The sequence below is a fragment of the Macrotis lagotis genome, chromosome 4, assembly GCF_037893015.1.
Source record: "Macrotis lagotis isolate mMagLag1 chromosome 4, bilby.v1.9.chrom.fasta, whole genome shotgun sequence".
In the NCBI taxonomy this organism is placed as follows: Eukaryota; Metazoa; Chordata; class Mammalia; order Peramelemorphia; family Peramelidae; genus Macrotis; species Macrotis lagotis.
This window is the reverse complement of record NC_133661.1, coordinates 125,234,627-125,252,168: the sequence shown is the minus strand read 5'-3', so window position 1 is coordinate 125,252,168 and position 17,542 is coordinate 125,234,627. Positions and strand designations below refer to the sequence as shown.

Sequence of the window (17,542 nt, the reverse complement as noted above, 5' to 3'; positions counted from 1 at the left end):
TATTTTCATCATCATTCCCAGTTGGTCATCTTTCATTCTCTATTTCTTGACTGAGCATTCTTGCTCAGTGCTTTCATGTTATTTATCACTTGCATTCTACAGTTCCTTATAGCCAAGTCCCACCAAAATCACACCCTGTTGGATCCTTCTCCTGTTCTCACCTCCATCTCATTTAAAAAATTAGCATTGTGGTATGCCATTCCCTTGGGATCCTTATTATGTTACTTGCTAATCTCATCAACTCTAAGGTGCTAAACCTACTAGATATACTTATGGTTTTCAAAGGGCAATAGTGAAGAAATTAATTTCTATGATGGGAATGGAAATTATTTAGCAGATCCCTCAGCAATTCCAGTAGCCCCACAACTTACAGTGGTCTTAAGGTCCCTCAAGCATCTTGCTAACCTGAACCAGAAGAATATTGATGCCTTCCAGACACCATTCTCATTCATACTAACTCAGCCAAGGTCCCCAGTGAGAGTGAAAAAGTCCTTTAGTCATGTGCTTCTGGGTTTGTCTTACTCAGCAAAAGGGTGAGATTCTGAAAGATTAATTCATCCAAATCCTACAAATAAGAAAGGTTTCCAAGGGCACTGGGCAGCTCAGGAAAATGAGGAGAATAAGTTTTATAGTACTGGCTTGCCTGACCCTAGTGATGTTTGTCCTTCATTCTCAAAGAAGACCATGATATCAGGGAGGTGATGCCATGACAAGCACGCAAATTGGATTTGAGTGAGGGGGTGTTGTGCTAAGTCACCAGCCTCACGTTCTCCTCCAGAGCCATCTGGGTGCAATAAGCGGATATGACTAAGGATGACTGGAGAAGACCCTAGATGCAAGGTAATCAGGGTTAAATGTCTTGCCCAAGGTCACACAGCTAGTAAGTGGCAAGTGTTTGAGGCTGGATTCGAACCCCCATCCTCCTGACTCCAAGTGCTTTATCCACTGCACCCCCTAACTGACTCTAGTAAGTTTCAGGAGAAAGAGACAGGGGAGACCCACTGCCAAGCCAAATGAATATTTATTGTACAGTAGCTTATTATATTGAGGCATAGGAGTAGTTACAGTTAGGAAGATTCTTCTGTTCAGGACAGTCTCTGGCATTGACCCAAGGAGGATGATAAAGGGAGTGGAGGAGAGGAGCCTGAAGTCTTCTCAAAGAGATGGAGCAACAGAGTGTGGCTTGAAGATAGAAGAGTAGTTTTAAGGGGTTCCCTAGAACAAAGGAATGTTTGTTGGTTGCATTTATTTCCATGAAGTATGACACAACTGTGCATGAAGAAACACATGCTTGGACCAGGGTACAATAGAGACTTTTCTCTCATATTCTAAAGGGTCTCAGAGAAGCCCAGATGACCTGACTTCCAGTTTTTCTTGCCTTCCTCTTCTCTCACTCCCCATTTTCTTTTCTTCTGTTGTCCTTTATCCAAGTTAACCTCTTCATATTTGGATTACTTGACACTCTTCCTTACTTACTTATCAATGGGAAGTGATCCCCATCTGTCTTAGGATCAGACTAAGAGTATGTCTCTGATCATACACTTTCTGATCTATCCTTTTCCCTGCTTCTTGTCTCCACAGACCAAGAACATATAGTTTCTCTGTCTCTGAACCCTGCATAAAAGTAATTAAATAGACATTGGGCCAGACCACTGGATACAAACTGGGCACCTCTGAGACTGAGAGGCACTAATGATAATGAATTAAGGTCTACAAAGTTATCATACCCAATCTCTCCTCCAAGTAACTGAGCCAATTTGCAAGCACACTTCTGAAACAAAGATTCTGCTTCCTCCTACCAGAGAATTCTCATGGGTTGCATGGGGATGGAGCTTTTGTTTTTAGCAAAGTATGTATATCCATGTAAGTAAGAGGCAGTAGTGAGGGCCAACATAAAAGGAGCTTAGGGAGAAGGTTCTATGACTATTAGCTCAAATTCTATTGATATACCTAAGATAACAATAGAGAAAATGGTTTGATTCAGTGTGGTTGTGCATAATAAAAGCACAGAGTGGAGAGGCACCCAGAGTAGTCATCTCTCTTATATCGTTCTGCCCTTGGATAACCCTGAAATCAAAATGCAAATGGAAAACTTGAGAAGGTAAGGGTTATTTTAATAGATAAAGAAACATGTCTATAAAACAGTATTCAATCCATATGTAATGAAAGTAAGGGTTACTAGCTAAGGTGAAACTATCAAATCATGGTCCTGGTTTTGTTTTTGGTGGGTTTTTTTTTTAAACTAGTATCCTATATTTTACATACTCAAATGAGTACAGTCTCCATCAAAGAAGTCCCTTAGACTTCTTTATTCCAACAATTATTATTTATTCCAACACATGCTGCCATCACTCAGAACACCATGAGTTCTTTGAGAATTCTCTTCAGGGCTTGCAACACATCTTTTTGAATAATCTCAATGGTGACAAATCTTTCCTCTTTTAAGGATGGATTACATTTTTGGAATAGCCAAAAGTCATTCAGAGTCCAGTCTGATAGGTGATTCATCTGGGAAATACAAATTTGGTATCAAAAGTAAGAGAAAAGTGGCTTTTGAGTCAAATGACCTAGGTTTACATCCTATGTGACCTTGTAATAACTCAATCTCTCTGGGCCTCCAGTTCCTCATTTGTAAGGCAAGGCAGTTGGACTAGATGATTTCCAAAGTGTTGTCTAGGTTCCTGTTAAAGAGGCATGAGTATTCAGAGAGGAAAACTGGTTTTCTTGTGTAGCTGCAAAGAGGTCCTAGAAGCTTTTGCCAAAGAAAAGTTCTAAATGTGACTAAGCAAGAATTTCACCACTGGAAGAGTATATCAGCTCCCAAGAGGACTACTTTGAAGGTCATAGCTTCAATTTAAATGGCTGAGGCAGGTTTGAAAACACAAATATTCCCACTCCCCAAATCTGATTCTTTATATTTAAACCTGTTCAGTTATCCTGAGAGTTCCTTTATGTGATAAGTTTGTGGGTCTCATCTCACTGGTTTTGGTGATTCCAACCAATAACCCTCAGTTTTTTGCCCTCCGGCTCATCTCAATGCTAGTGGTAGATTCTAGCAAGCAGGCAGGGACAGGAGGAGCATTAGAACATCTATTAGAACATCTAGAATTCTGTCAAAGCAATGAGTAAGTATGTAGGTTGTAGGCAGACACAGAGGTCACTGGATTGAATTTTCTGAATCCAGCCTTTACTCGTCTCTGTGGAAGCAGAGTGGGGAGTAGCAATGGTAATAGGGCATGAGCACTAACCAGTGGGACCAATTGAGATCACCAAGAAGAACTGATCCTGCAGGGACCTGGACCCAAGTCAATTCTTCTTGTAAAGCTGACTGTAGTGGATCCGGTTGTATATGGGCTCCATGACACTGGGTCTGAAGAAGCTGTCACTGACACGGCGTGTAGGTTTCTCCCGGTGGTAGGAAGAAAACATGGAGCGGCCGGTAGCAGGTGTCTCAGGCTCAAAGGTAGGGCCACGATGAAGGTTGCTACGCTGGTCCAACCCTTTCTGCTGTGTAAAGAGTTTATCTTCCAGGCCCAGGAAGGAGAGAGCGTTAGAGTTCCGGGTACTCCTCAGGCTTCCCCGGTGCTGTAGTTTACTTGGGAACTCATGGGTGGGTGAATTGGTGCCTTCACTTCGTTCAGTCTCAGATGGAGGGTTATCTATGTCTTGAAACTCACTCTCTGGCTCCATCAGAGATAACCTGGGGAGCTGAAGAGTCAGGGATCTGAGTGAGAAGGACCTTCATTTGATAATCCTCATCCTAATTCATCACTCTCTCTACTTTTCCCTTTATACTCTCTGTTATGTTAGGTCCAATATTTTTTTAAAATTCACTATATATTTATTGAGCATCTGTAAGGTACAAGATGGAGTACATAGCACAAATATCTATAGTACTTCAGACTTTACAAAGTATTTTCTTCCTAACTTTCAAATGTACATAGGGTCAGTATTATTCACATTCCCATTTTACAGATGAGAAAATCAACTCAAAGATAAAATGGTTTCTGGTAAGAATCAATAGCAAGGGGCGGCTAGGTGGCACAGTGAGGCAGCTAGGTGGCACAGTGGATAGAACACTGGCCCTGGAGTCAGGTGTACTTGAGTTCAAATCCAGCCTCAGACACTTAATAATTACCTAGTTGTGTGGCCTTGGGCAAGCCACTTAACCTCATTGCCTTGCAAAAAAACCTTTAAAAAAAAAGAATCAATAGCAACAGAAGGGTTGAAAACACCAGGGAGGCCCCAGGGACAGTGGCTGGCCATGCCTATGGAGTGCAGGAACAACTTGAAAATGGTCCTGAATGGCTTCTGTGACTTAGATGATAGCTAAAGTCCCTCTGACTTAGAGGTTCTACAGGAGCCAACTTGAAGGTCAGCAGGATAGATAAGGTCCCTCAGGAGTCCTCCATATACCTGTAAGGACATTCCTGTCACAACAGAGCTTTTCTCAGAGGGGATAGTTAGCTCAGTAGCATTTCCTGATAGCTTAATAATACCAGGAATTTATATCACTGACATCACCTCTGGGTGAACTGCTTTTCTTTTTAATTATATGTGAATTCTAAAAGGCCCTGTTTTGCCTGAGATAGAGGACTAGTCAAGAAATTGGGAAGCCCTGAGTTCTAATTCTACTTCATACACTTAATGGCTCCCTAATAACAATAATAATAATAATAATAATAATTATAATAATGGCAACTTTCTTGGCTTCTTTCTGACTTAGGTTCTTCATCTGTAATATAGGAATAATAATTAGCACCTACCTCTCAGAGTTAGTGAGAGGCTCAAATGAGACAACAGGTGTCAGTACTCTGCAAACCTTAAAGTGCTAGGGCAGAGCTAGCTGTTAATTATAAATCCATGACAAGGGAATCAGAACAAAGGGGAGGGTGAAGGGAACAGAGTGCACTTAAAGAATCTAAGCACTGGCAGCATGACTCTAGATAACAATGAGTGAGAGGCAGGTTTTCATTTTCTTTTTCTTATAAAGCATTCCAACAGGAGCTGGGAAAGGAGCTTCTTGGGGAAGTAAACCTGAGCTTAGGGGCCATACAGTTCAGGAAGTTTTTGTTGTGGCCCAATAACTGTGCTGCTCCTTGCAACATCAAAAAAATAACTACTGACATTTTATTGAATGAAGGCTGAGTGGGTTGCCTCTTTCCAAGTGGCTGTTCTGGTTAGATGTCCTGATGGCATTAAAAAAATTTTTTTTAAAAGCTTCCATGTTAGGGAAAAGAAGAACCAGGAGGTGCTACATTAAATCTAGTTAAGTAAAATGTAAAGGGGCCAAGGCCCCTTCCAGCTCTAAATTTATATTCCTATGGTCATGGGCAAGTCCCATGATGACTTTGGGTCTCAGTTAGGGTCTCAGTTTCTCCATCTGTAAAATGACAATGGTAGAATCTCTTCTAGCTCTCACGTTCTGTGATGTTCCCTGATCTAAGATGTTTGGGTTGATTTTGCCCAAAGACTCCTAGAACTAAGACTTCAAATTTCCACAGAGGGACCCTCACCACCACTCCAAATAATCCTCAGCTCAGTGGGTCAGAAGAAAAAGGAAAAAAGGAAATCTAAAGATGAGGAGTTGTTAAATATAGTATCATGGAGCTGAGGAGAATTCTAAAATCATCTAGGCTCACTTATACAAATGAGGAATTTGAAACTCAAAAAGGGAAAATTAAACTAGAATATTGATCCTTTCTAGCTTCAAAATTCTATATTGCCAAAATTCAGATTTTTCCTAAAACAGCTCATGAGAACTGAGACTTGAATTTCTTTCCTCCTGCTTACTTCTCCAGGTCTGATTAGAGGACCTAGAGCCCAGCCTGCCCTCCAGACTTAGCACTCAGCTCAGAGCCTTTCCTCCTCTCTCCCCCCATGCCCACTCACTTTCCCAGTAGACATTGGCCCCTGGGCTTAGGGGCGGCCATGGGACTACTCACCGGTACATAGTGCACCACTGTGTCCACCACATTATCTGTAACACCTTTCAGGGCATCTGATAAGGACATTGCCCTGCTTTTAGCAAAGGTCTCCTGACCAGAAGTGTGGTGAAACAGTCTTCCGGCAGTATTGTTCCAGATGGCAAAGGGTGCCCACTTTACAGTGGTGACAGTGGTCAGGTAGGCAGACTGCAAAGTTTGAACCACACTACCTAGGAGGCTCTGGTTCCTAGGCATGGCCTGTGAGCAAGAACTCGTTAGTGACATCACTGTGAGCCCCTGACCCCCAAACATCCTACTGCTCTCCATCCCATCTTCAGTCACCTACAACTTCACTAGAGCTATTGATAACTGGTTTTGCTCCCAGGCTTATGTACCCCATCTTGTACCTACTGGGTCTTCTACTCCCACCTCACTCTGTGGACATTTCACTATGGGATAAGGGAAGTATGAATCCATTTCTGGGTCAGAAGGCAAAGAACAGTTTTCAGAGATACTTGAGGAGACAAAATCATGGAAAGAATAGTCATCGACTTTGGAGTCAAGGGACTGGATGCATATGCTGGCTTTGCTATTTACTACCTTTGGGATATGTCAGCTGCCCTGCTGGTGATGTCTAAAGCACACAGACCTCGCCAATACTCTGGATACCCAGAATTAGAACTACACACAACTTTTAGGTCCCAGAGTAAATATTCCTTTGTGGAAGGGATTATGTTCAGTTGGTTCAGGCATGTCTTTGAGCATGTCACTTAACCTTCTGGGCTTATTGTTCCTTATCTGTGAAATGAAGGGTTAAATCAGAAGACTTTTACCCTGAGGTGGTTTAGAGTAGACTGGAAACCAAGCTAGATCTGAAATACCACCCATATTCCTTCTATCCTAAATCAACTAAACTGGCCTCCCACTCCTCCTCCTCCTCCTCCTCCCCTTTACCTGCCTTAAAAAACCCAACACTGTACTTGGCTCATTCTTTTCACCTCATTTAGTTTATTCTCTTCCTTCCTCACTTCAGGTTCTTCTTCCTCCTCCTCTTCTTCCTCTGACTCCTCCTCTTCATCTTCCTCTTCCTCAGTCTGATTGTACTGCCATGTTCCCCTTGATGTGGACCCAGGTCTTGACACCACCTGCAGGGCAGCTGACACACCCCACTGGGCCATAGTGCTCTGAGGAGGAAAAACACCAGTGGGTGAGCAAGGATGTGTTTCAAGAGAAAAGGATGTCAGGAGGGAAGAGAAGGAAGAGGCACTAACCCCCAAGGCACACAAAGCTCATCAGTCCTCCTGATACCCAGAATCAAAACTACAGCTGCTTCTAGTAAATATTCCCTTGTGTGGCATGGGCATTTGTTCTTGTTGTTCAGTTGGTTCAGGTATGTCCATCTCTATTGGTGACACTATTTTGTAGTTTTCTTAGAAAAGATACTGGAGTGGTTCACCATTTCCTTCTCCAGCTCATTTTACAGATGAGGAAACTGAAACCAACAGAATAAAGTGACTTACCCAAGGTCAGAGCTAGTGTCTGAGGCCAAATTTGAACTTGAGATTTTCTGAGTCTTCCTGACATCAGGGCTCACACCATATGTACTATGGCACCACCTACCAGCCAAGAATCTATGTATATGTATGTAATACAACTGTATCTAATTAGATTTTCAAAGACAGTTCAGATTTCAAGAAAAGAAAGTATATTCAGATTTGAGGCAAATCCCTTTCCTCATCTGAGCCTCAGGCTCCTGATCTATAAATTAAAGATAATATTACCAGTTCTGTCTTCTTCATGGGGTCACTGAGATGAAAGCATTTTTAAAAATCAAGGATTATATAATGTGAGCAATGATCAATTCCCATGGTAAAGTGCCCTAGCTTTATTCACCTCTTGTACCTCCTCTTGCTCAGATTATCAGCCATCTCCTTGAGTGCCACATCAGAAATAAAGTGATATTTAGATCCCTGGTTCAAATCTTGCCTTTATTGCTTACTACTATAGGGACCCTGAAGAACTTAACTCAACTGTGAAAATGAGAGTTTTGGACTCCAAGATTCCTTCCAATTTTAAATCCTCTGCTCTTAGGATACCAACAAAGCTTTGTGCTTAGAAGCTCCCAGTCCATACTAGAGAATGAGTTTTCTATTTTGGAAAAATCAAACTAGGATTGAGGGGCTGGGGTAGAAAGCAGAAGCAATGGAGAAACAGAGAAAAGAATAATGCACCCCAATTCTTCAGAGATCAAATGGAGACTCACCAATGGAGCCACACCTGGGATCCACTTGGCTATTGAATGGCCCCAGCGGAGAGTCTGGACAGTTGCCTGAAAGGTGTGCTGGGAGACAGTGTTGGTTAAAGTTCCAATTCTTTGAAGCAAACTGGGCTTTTGTTGTGGCAACTTCTGCTGGACTTGGTGAGGACTAGGGTGAGCTAGGACTGGAGCTGGATTGGAAATAGCGCAGGAAGAGGAAAAGAAAAACCAAATAAATGGTGAGGAGTGGATCCATGATATCTAGAAATACTAAGACCTCACTAGGTCTATGGATAGAATCTGATCATCTATGAACCTGTATCAGAAAAAAAATTGACATTTATTTCACTAATCTCTAGGTTTAGCATTTCCAACTATTATGAATGTAGAAAACAAACTATAATAATAATTTTATATTACATTAATGTAGTTGCAGATATCTCAAATAACACAACTTGTTGCTACTTAAAAATTACTGATTGTTATTAAACCTGTTGCTAGAAATATTGCTATATTAAATTTTTAAAAAATATTTTGATAACTACTTCAGTATGATTAGTTTCTTTCATAAGTCAATGATTTTATATTTTGAAAACATTATTCTAATAAGGCATCCACTGTCAAGGCATCAATGAATGATACAAAAGAAAAACCTTCACTCTGAGGGAAAGATTGATGAATCCGATACTGGATTCAAGTCTCTGTTTTGCCATTAATTTAGGATGTGATCTTAGACAATTCGCTTCCACCTTCTGGGCCTCAGATCATTCTCATTATGGCCCTTCATCTGCAAAATCAACTCCTTTAGGGGAGGGATTATGCCCTATCTTTCTATCTCTATTTTTTTTTTTTGGTTTTGCTCGATTTAGAAACTTTCTAAAATTCCTTAGACTTTAATATTCTATCATTTTCATGGATAAAGCTCTGAAGACTCCACTTTTTCTCAAGTTAAAACCATAGATCTTGAGAGCTGGCAGCACCCTTAGAGGTTATGCTGACCAACTCCCTAATTTTTGCAGATGAAGAGGCTGAGGTCCAAGAAATTAACACAGTTACTGGGGGCCCCAATGACAGCACAATGTGTCTTGGGCCCCAGATTTCTATTCTCTCTAATATATTCTGATTCTTCTCTGAAACCCTCTTTCCCTGGCCTCATCACAATGTCACAATGGAATCCAGGCTAATAGAATAGATGAACTCATTTATAAAATGAGAGGTGATAGTTAAGGGCCTCTCCATCTTCCAACACCTTTCCACACTATTGCTGATTTTCAGGGAGCTGAAAGAGTATGGCATTCTCCAGCAGAATGTTTCTGCTTAGTTTCTATCTTGCTCTGCTCAGTTTTCTGGACTTAGGATACCTGGATTCTCCTTGGGTGCTGGCATCAAATAGTTCACCACTTTTTCAACATTGCTTAAGGCCAAATCTGCTCCTCCAGCTGCCAGCTGACCCACTCGGGTGCTGGAGGCATAGTCAGCTGTGTCCCGTGCCATGCCCCACGCAAGCTCACAGCCAGCCAAAGCTGCCCCCAGGACTTTATCTGAAGTGCTGGCAATGGGAATACTGAGGCTGTTTCTGGCACTTCGAATCCTAGTGGAGATGGTGTCTTTTAGTTCAGAGGCAATCTATAAGTAGATGAAAGGACAACAGAAATCACCCTCACAAATATATTTTTTTAAATTTTAGTTCAGAGCATTTTATACTGTTTTCATGTACCTGTCAAATCCTGATGTGTGCTGTATTGATCATGTAGCTACCTACCATAACTCCCATACTAGGGTGTAAACTCCTTTAGGGGAGGGATTATGCCTGATCTGTCTATAATTTTTTTTTTGGTTTTGCTAGGCAATGGAGTTAAGTGACTTGCCCAAGGTCATACAGCTAGGTAATTATTAAATGTATGAGGCCAGATTTGGACTCAGGTCCTCCTGATTCCAGAGCAGTCTATCCACTGCATCACCTAACCACCCCTCTTTCTATCTCTATTAACAAGCATTGTTAGATCATTGGATTTAGAGCTGGAAGGGAACTTAGAAGCAATCAGATCCAACCCATTCATTTTACAACATCGGGGCAGAGAAAGTTAAGCAGTTGACCCAGGGTTACCTAGATAATAAGTTCTCTTGTACTTGCTCTATACATAACCTGTATCATATTGCAGATGGTCATAATATCTATTGGTTGAATAGAGGAGGGATTTCTTTGTAAAGGTCCCAATACTGAAGGTTCAGAGCATATCTGATCTTTTCCATATTTCAAGGACCCTAATGTTTGGATTAACTTTTAGACATGCGGCTTTAGCTGGAGAATGGATCCATCCCTCTCTAAGAACAACTGTAGATAGACTTTCTTCTTGCTCTTTTTCCCTAGAACCCCAAAGAACCAAATTTCAAGAACATGGCTATGCCTATTTTAAAGGGATCTTGCCTATTTTAAGCTATAGGTCAAAGAGCCATTACCACCCCAGGCCTCTGGGCTCATAATTTGAATCACCTTTGACTCTGTATCCTTAGCTTTCATTCCCAGACAAGGAGTAGCCAAGTTCAACCATTTCTATTTCTGCAACATCTGCACAGTCTGGCTTCTCCTCTTCATTCTTACACTTTATCTCTTCTTGTTGAGACTTTTAAAAGAGCTTTCTCATGGCCTTCCTGACTCCCATCTATCCATTCTCCCATACATCCTTCAAATTATGACCCTAGTCATCTTCCTAAAAGCTGCCTCTGTTCTATTTAAAGACTTTCAGAGATTCTCCATTATCAATTTTTTTTAGGGTTTTTTTTTTTGGCAAGGCAATGGGGTTAAGTGGCTTGCCCAAGGCCACACAGCTAGGTAATTATTAAGTGTCTAAGACTGGATTTGAACCCAGGTACTCCTGACTCCAGGGCCGGTGCTTTATCCACTGCGCCACCCAGCCGCCACCCAGCCGCCACCCCCCCCCAATTATCTATTAAGTACTTTTCAACTCTTGATCCCAGCATTCAAGGTCTCACAACCTAGCTTTACCCTATGACTCTAGACTGATGCCCTAGTACACTCCTTCACATATCCTTTGTTTCAGTCAAACTCATCTAATGCCCTCTGCTAAATGGAGCAAAACAAGATTATAGGAAGCCATGGAAAACTCACAAGAACACTAAATCTGGTGCAGTGGATAGAGTACTGACCCTGGACTTAGGAGGACCTGAGTTCAAATATGACCACAGATATTAAATAATTGTCTAGCTGTGTGACTTTGGACAAGTCACTTAAAAACCTCATTGCCTTAATTAAATATTTTTTTTTTAAAAAGAACACTAAATCTGAGAAAAATAGGATCAAAAAACCATTAGGGCCCAGTCCAAGGTTTCAATGAGTTGATTCAGTGAGAACTGAATTTTTAAGCCATTCTCCTCACCCCCCAACCCCCCCATCATTTTATGAGTTCTTCAGAAGTAGAAGAAAGTAATTATGAGCCTAAAGGGAAGTGGGGGGTGGTCTGATTGCCTGAAAAGGAAGCAGGCAGTGAGAGACAAAGCATGGGGGAAAGACTTCTTGACCTTTTCTGGAGGGTATTGGAGAGCAGGAATTTTTTCTTCCAGGTGGTCTAATCCACGGCAGGCTAGCTCATTGGCAGCTGTGACTGAAAGTAAAGAACAGCACTGAAGTTAACAAACCTATCTTTCTTTGAGAGATATATTGAGAGAGAAATAAGTCTTCAAAACATTGCCAAATCACATTTTCACAGAATACATGTTGTCATCTTCATGAATAGACCTGATCCCTAGAGTTTAATTCCAAGAAACAACAACATCTCCTAGGAATTCTTTGGGCTGAGATTGACCTGAGGCCAGGAGGGACCATCCTGAGGCTATTTCACTTCTAGTTCAGCTTTGGGAATGTACTATAAATTGCAAAAAAAAAAAAATAGGTCTTTTGTCTGTAGTGTAGTCTGTAGTGATGTCCTAGGATTGAAGGCTAGTAGGAAAGTTAGTGAACACATATTTCCTTTAGCAAGTTTTCTTTTTATTGTCTTGTGAGGTCTCAGGGGTTCTATACTCCTCTAGGAGTGAAGGAATTTAATACAGTGCTCTGGAATCCTTCATTGGACCAGTTATATCAATTGAAACAAAATTTGCTTAATCATTTGAAGTATTCTAAAATTCCAGTCCTTCAACTATGAAATCTTTCCAAAAAATCTTATACAAGATCATAGAGGCCTGGGCTCAGGGCCAAGAGCTGACTTTTCTTATTCCTGACTTCTGAAGGTCTCTAAGATATATCTCTCCTACCCCAACAGCATCACCCATGGGGGTGATGATCAATCTTGATGGACTTGTTCATTTCATCAATGTAACAATCAGGGACAATTTTGGGCTATCTTCGATGGACGATACCATCTGTATCTAGAGAAAGAACTGTGGAGTTTTAACAAAGACCAAAGACTATTACCTTTAATTTATTTTTTATTTTTTTTTTTATTTTTTAGGTTTCTGCAAGGCAAATGGGGTTAAGTGGCTTGCCCAAGGCCACACCGCTAGGTAATTATTAAGTGTCTGAGACCAGATTTGAATCCAGGTACTCCTGACTCCAAGGCTGGTGCTTTATCCACTATGCCACCTAGCCGTCCCTATTACCTTTAATTAAAAAAAAAACAACCCTATATCTTATATAATTTTGCTATCTCTTATACTTTATTTTTTTTTCCTTAAGAATATGATTTCTCTCTCATCACATTCAACTTAGATCAATGTATACCATGGAAACAATGTAAAGACTAACAGATTGCCTTCTGTGGGGGGTGGGGGAGGGGGGAGGGAAGCAAGATTAGGGGAAAAATTGTATAACTCAAAATAAATAAAATCTTTCTAAGAGATATATTTTTTCTAAGAGATATATATCTCTCCTTAAGAGAGTGGAAGACTCACTGAAATCTAAGTGAATATTTTGTTTAATGTATAGAGAAGAATGACCTCTTCTTGAAATAACTTCTAAATTTTCTATGGCTGGAACTATAGACCCTAAATCTATGCCAGATCCACACTGTCTCATTGCTCTCAATGGGCGCATTGCTTAAGTCAATATTTTGTTCCTGGCATGTTCTTCTACTCAGTGTATCTAGTGGAAATGAAGGGTTCTTTGAAGACTGAATAAGGAAATTCAGAAGGATAGATAACCACAGATCCCTGCAACTTACATTGTGTTGACAGCCGTCGGACCACAGGTTCCATGCTCCATGCAGCCAGATTGCTGGCTCCTTGTACGCCTTTCTCATAGGCGTTACATACAGATGCCACAAGAGGATGGGCTTCCTTGGTGCTGGTATAAGTCTTTTGGAAACACTCACAGGTGCCACTTACCACAGGCAACTGAAAGACTCTCTGGATTACATTTTCCTGCTCCTAGAAGGAAAGGAAGTATTAAGAATTTCCTATATTTCCCCTCTCTTTCCTCCTCTTTCTCTCTTACCACCTTGCATTTTCCTTACATAAGATTGAGTTAAACTTAAGAATCACAGTCAGAATCAAGGGAAAAGAGAATGCTATCATGCCAGAGGCCTCTGGACAACCCACTCTTTACATGGAGGAAGATCATGTGTAGAGAAAGTAAGATGATGCACATGAATGTAAAGAATCTGTTAGCCCAGGTTTTCAACAAAAGCCAGCCTCTCTTTGTCTCATAGCCAAGCTACATTTTTTTTCCAGAAACCCTCCCATGACCAACAACACCCAACTTTCCAATTCACTAGCAAAATGTTCTGCCTTAAATTATCAGGAAGTAATTTGTCTGTTTCATTTCTTGAAACACTTTTAAACCATCCTGTCTCTATTGTCCTAAACATTTTTTTGACTTTTGATGTCAGTTACAATTGTTTAAAATGGTGGACATAAATTTAGCTTATAAGATTAAAAAGGGAAAAAAATGGAAGCTTTGAGTTAAAAAGGACCTTAGAAGCTATCTAGGCCAACGTCCCAGTCAATTCAAGAATTCCACCTATGAAATAACTACTAGATAGAAAATGATCTGTTGCTTGGATACTTCTAATGACTTTACAAAGCAGACCTTCCTTAACTAGATGTTTCCAACTAAAATACTAAAAAGTTCCTGAATATATGTAGATTTTTCATCAAAACTGTTATCTATTGCCAATAGTAATAACCTCTGAAATACAGATAAGCTGAAGACTAATAGCATATTTATTCTTCATCTTTTTTACTACTTTTACTTTAGTACATATTTTTATTTAACAACATCTTTTTACTACATACTTTTACTTACTCCATCTTCTTTACTTTTTACATCTAATTTCTTAATCTGGCATGGTTTTTAGGTCCCTCACCATCCTGTTTCTCTGATTTGTCAGTGTCTCTCACCTCAAATTAAATACAATATTGCAGATGTGACCCAGAAAATCAAACAGATTATCTTGGAACAATCATTTTACATAATATATATGCCATATACCTTTTAAAATGTAGTTTAAGATTAGTATTATTTTTAGCAGTTTCATCATGCTATTGGTTCACATTAAACTTGAGATTGATAGAAAACTTTATCTTTTTCTTGGTTTGTTTGTTTGGTTTTTTGCAAGGCAATGGGGTTAAGTGACTTGCCCAATGTCACACAGCAGGATAATTATTAAATGTTTGAGGTCAGATTTGAACTCAGGTTCTTCTGACTCTAGGACTAGTGCTCTATCCACCGCACCACCTAGCTGACCCTTGGCTTGTCTTTTTTCAAATGAACTTCTGCCAAGCTACTCCCCTAACCTTTACTTGTACCAATGATTTTGTGATCTAAAACTGAAGTTTTATATGTGTACTTGTTAGATATAATTTTGTTAATTGTGGTCAGTCTTCCATCCTGGAGAGTTAATTTTGAATCGATTCAGTCTTCTGTTCCATTAGATGTCTTTCCTAGTTTTATGTCATCTGCAAATTTGATAATCATAACTAAAATATTAAATGGTACTGGATAAAAGGCAAAGGACTCTGGCACTTCCTTAGAAATCTCATCCTATAGATTTATGATAAAGAATGCTATCCATCCCAAAGATAGAGCTAAAGGTATCTGAATTCAGACTGAAGCATACTTTTTTCCCTCACTTTATTTTTCTTGAGGTTTCTCTTTCTGTATGTGTGTGTGGGGGAGTATATATATTTACTTTTACATGACTATTGTAGTAAAGTTTTTCATGGCCACACATTTTAACCTATACTAAATAACTTGCTTTCTCAATGTGGGGAGTGGGGTGGGAGGAAAGGAGAGAATTTGGAACTCGAGGTTTTGGAAGTAAATGTTGAAACCTGCTTTTTGCATGTAGCTGAGGGGAAAACATTTTTAAAAAAGTTTTAAAAAAGAATTCTCATCCTAAATTGACCCTGCCACAGTGTTCCTCAAGTCCCATGATTCAATCATCTGTGAATCTAGTTAACATCACTATCATGTACTCCACAATTTACTATTTTATCTACATGTAATTAAAATGTTCTACATCTCTTATATATCCCTAAACTACCAACAATTGAATTTACCAATTGAAATGTTTGTTTTTTTGTTTTTTCTTTCTTTCTCATGGTCTTCCCCTACCCCTTTAGTTCTAATTCTTCTTGCACATGACAGCTATGGAACTATGTAACACAATTGTACATGTACAGCCTATATCAGCTTACTTGCTGCCATGGGATAAGTGAGAGAAGGGAGGGTAGGAAGAAAAATGGAACTCAAAAGATTACAAAAAAGATGAATGTTAAAAACTTTCTGTGCATATAATTGGAAAAAATAAAATAGCAATATAAAAAAAGTTAGTTTGACATGGCTTGTTTTCAGTGAATATCTATGCTATTAATTCTAGTAATCAGTGTATTCTTTTCTAAATGCTCACAATATCTGTTTAATTTTGTTAAATTTGTATCAAGCTTACCAGTCTGTAGTTTCTAAAATCTTCACTTTTACCTATTTTGAAAATCAGGACAACTTAAGATAAAGGTATACAGGTGTAACCCATGTATATTCTCTTCTGGAATCCCTAAATCTATACTCTCTTAACTTCCCTTTTCCCCTCCCTTAGGTCCCCATTAATTGCCTCAAACATGCACAACTTACTGGGTAGTTTGCATCCATCATGTTCGGGTTCTTGTTGTCTGCCATCTCAACACTTCAGTCTGCAAAGCACAGTATCCCATGACTATCAGTGTCCAGTCCTATGCTCTAAAGATCAATCCCCCCAATCCTTGAGGATAGAACACTACAGTAGGTAGCTGGCATGGTTCTGGTTTCTGGCACAGGAAACATGGCACAGAACCACTACAAAGGTTAACTTTAATCATCCTGTAGACCTTAACATCAAGGCTTCTAAGTTCATTGTAGCTGGCAAGAACAGCACAAAGCAAAAGGTCCAGGTAAAAAAATGGAAAGTATCAGGGAGGGAATAAGGGGAATTAGCAAAGTGGTAGATTTGGGTCTTATGTTAGTAAAACTAGGAGAAAAGAAAGCAAATAGTGTAAGATTCAGTTTCTGGCTTTAACATAAAAGGCACTGGATTCTTTTTTACAGATTAACAGATCTTAAAGGTTTTTTTCCAAACTCAGATTAAAAAGAAAGTATTTAATCTACAACCAAGCAAGTCTTTCTTCTGAAAAGAAGGCAGAACGGAGGGGTTTTTGCCTGGCTCCACTGTAGTTGCAGCCACAAACTGAAAATCCATTTCTATCAGAATCCCAATTGCTTCACAATCAGTGCCCTCCTCCAGAGTTATCATGACAGTAGAGAACTTACCACTAGCTCTGTTCCTCCCTAAGCAATGGAAGCAGCTCAAAGAAGGTAGATCCCCTCCCAGCAGACCTCACTACTTGTTGCCCCTCCAACTCACTCTAGGTAAGTGGGACAGCAGTACAGCAGAACTTGCAGGGTAGACAACTTCTCACACAGATATCTCTAATAGCTCTAGGGAGTCAAGTTTTGGGAAATTCTAATCACTTCTCCAGCCAAAGGAGGAGAAAAGGGACAAAAGAGGCGTGTCAGCTGGCTGCCATGATAATTTGACCAATGGTCCCCCTGGACAAATTCTAACTTTTACATGGATGATTAGACTGTTGGGGGAGGAGGGGAGAGGGGGGTCCTAAAGTTGAAGGGAATCCAGGTTTAGAGAAGTTGCTTTCCAAGCTTAGAATTGGAGGACAAGTATTCTGATGCACACGCCATACTTTTTTGAAGGCTGAGTTTCAAGATAAAGCCCAGTTTCCTAATCTAGCTTCCCTTCCATAAAAGGTGCTCAGTGTACCAGTTTCCAGTTGACCAATCCAATTCTTGTGATTTCTTTCGGTTGCTCAAGAGGGAAACTTTTTTTTCTTTAAAAGGATTTTATTAAGTTTTACA

The 17,542-nt window shown here is 40.0% G+C and overlaps 1 protein-coding gene across 4 annotated transcripts; it reads right to left on the bottom strand.

Moving 5' to 3' along the window:
• Positions 1-750: 750 nt before the first annotated feature.
• Positions 751-17,490, bottom strand: PLIN1 (perilipin 1). 4 transcript variants are annotated; one of them, XR_012477950.1, is made up of 10 exons: positions 16,943-17,488; positions 16,271-16,329; positions 13,362-13,566; positions 11,725-11,807; positions 9,546-9,810; positions 8,191-8,375; positions 6,926-7,111; positions 5,946-6,185; positions 3,249-3,708; positions 751-1,215 (listed from the first exon to the last, which is right to left on the bottom strand). XR_012477950.1 is itself a non-coding variant. In XM_074234096.1 (9 exons), exons 2-9 carry the CDS (start codon positions 16,313-16,315, stop codon positions 3,307-3,309), a joined length of 1,611 nt encoding a protein of 536 aa, XP_074090197.1. In that variant the 5' UTR covers positions 16,316-16,329; positions 17,037-17,489; the 3' UTR covers positions 2,098-3,306. The 4 variants fall into 4 exon arrangements, 3 of the variants coding, with proteins under 3 accessions (XP_074090197.1, XP_074090196.1, XP_074090198.1); XM_074234096.1 differs by lacking the exon at positions 751-1,215 and having other exon boundaries at positions 2,098-3,708; positions 17,037-17,489; XM_074234095.1 differs by lacking the exon at positions 751-1,215 and having other exon boundaries at positions 2,098-3,708; positions 16,943-17,487.
• Positions 17,491-17,542: the final 52 nt, after the last annotated feature.

Bases quoted from the DNA above. Each gene is read 5' to 3' on its own strand.
- PLIN1 (XM_074234096.1), bottom strand. From the start codon at position 16,315: ATGGCAGACAACAAGAACCCGAACATGATGGATGCAAACTACCCA. The intron at 13,567-16,270 runs GTAAGTTGTGCA...CTTTCCTTCTAG, and splicing joins TGATGGATGCAAACTACCCA to GAGCAGGAAAATGTAATCCA. The intron at 7,112-8,190 runs GTGAGTCTCCAT...TTTCCTCCTCAG, and splicing joins TCCCAGGTGTGGCTCCATTG to AGCACTATGGCCCAGTGGGG.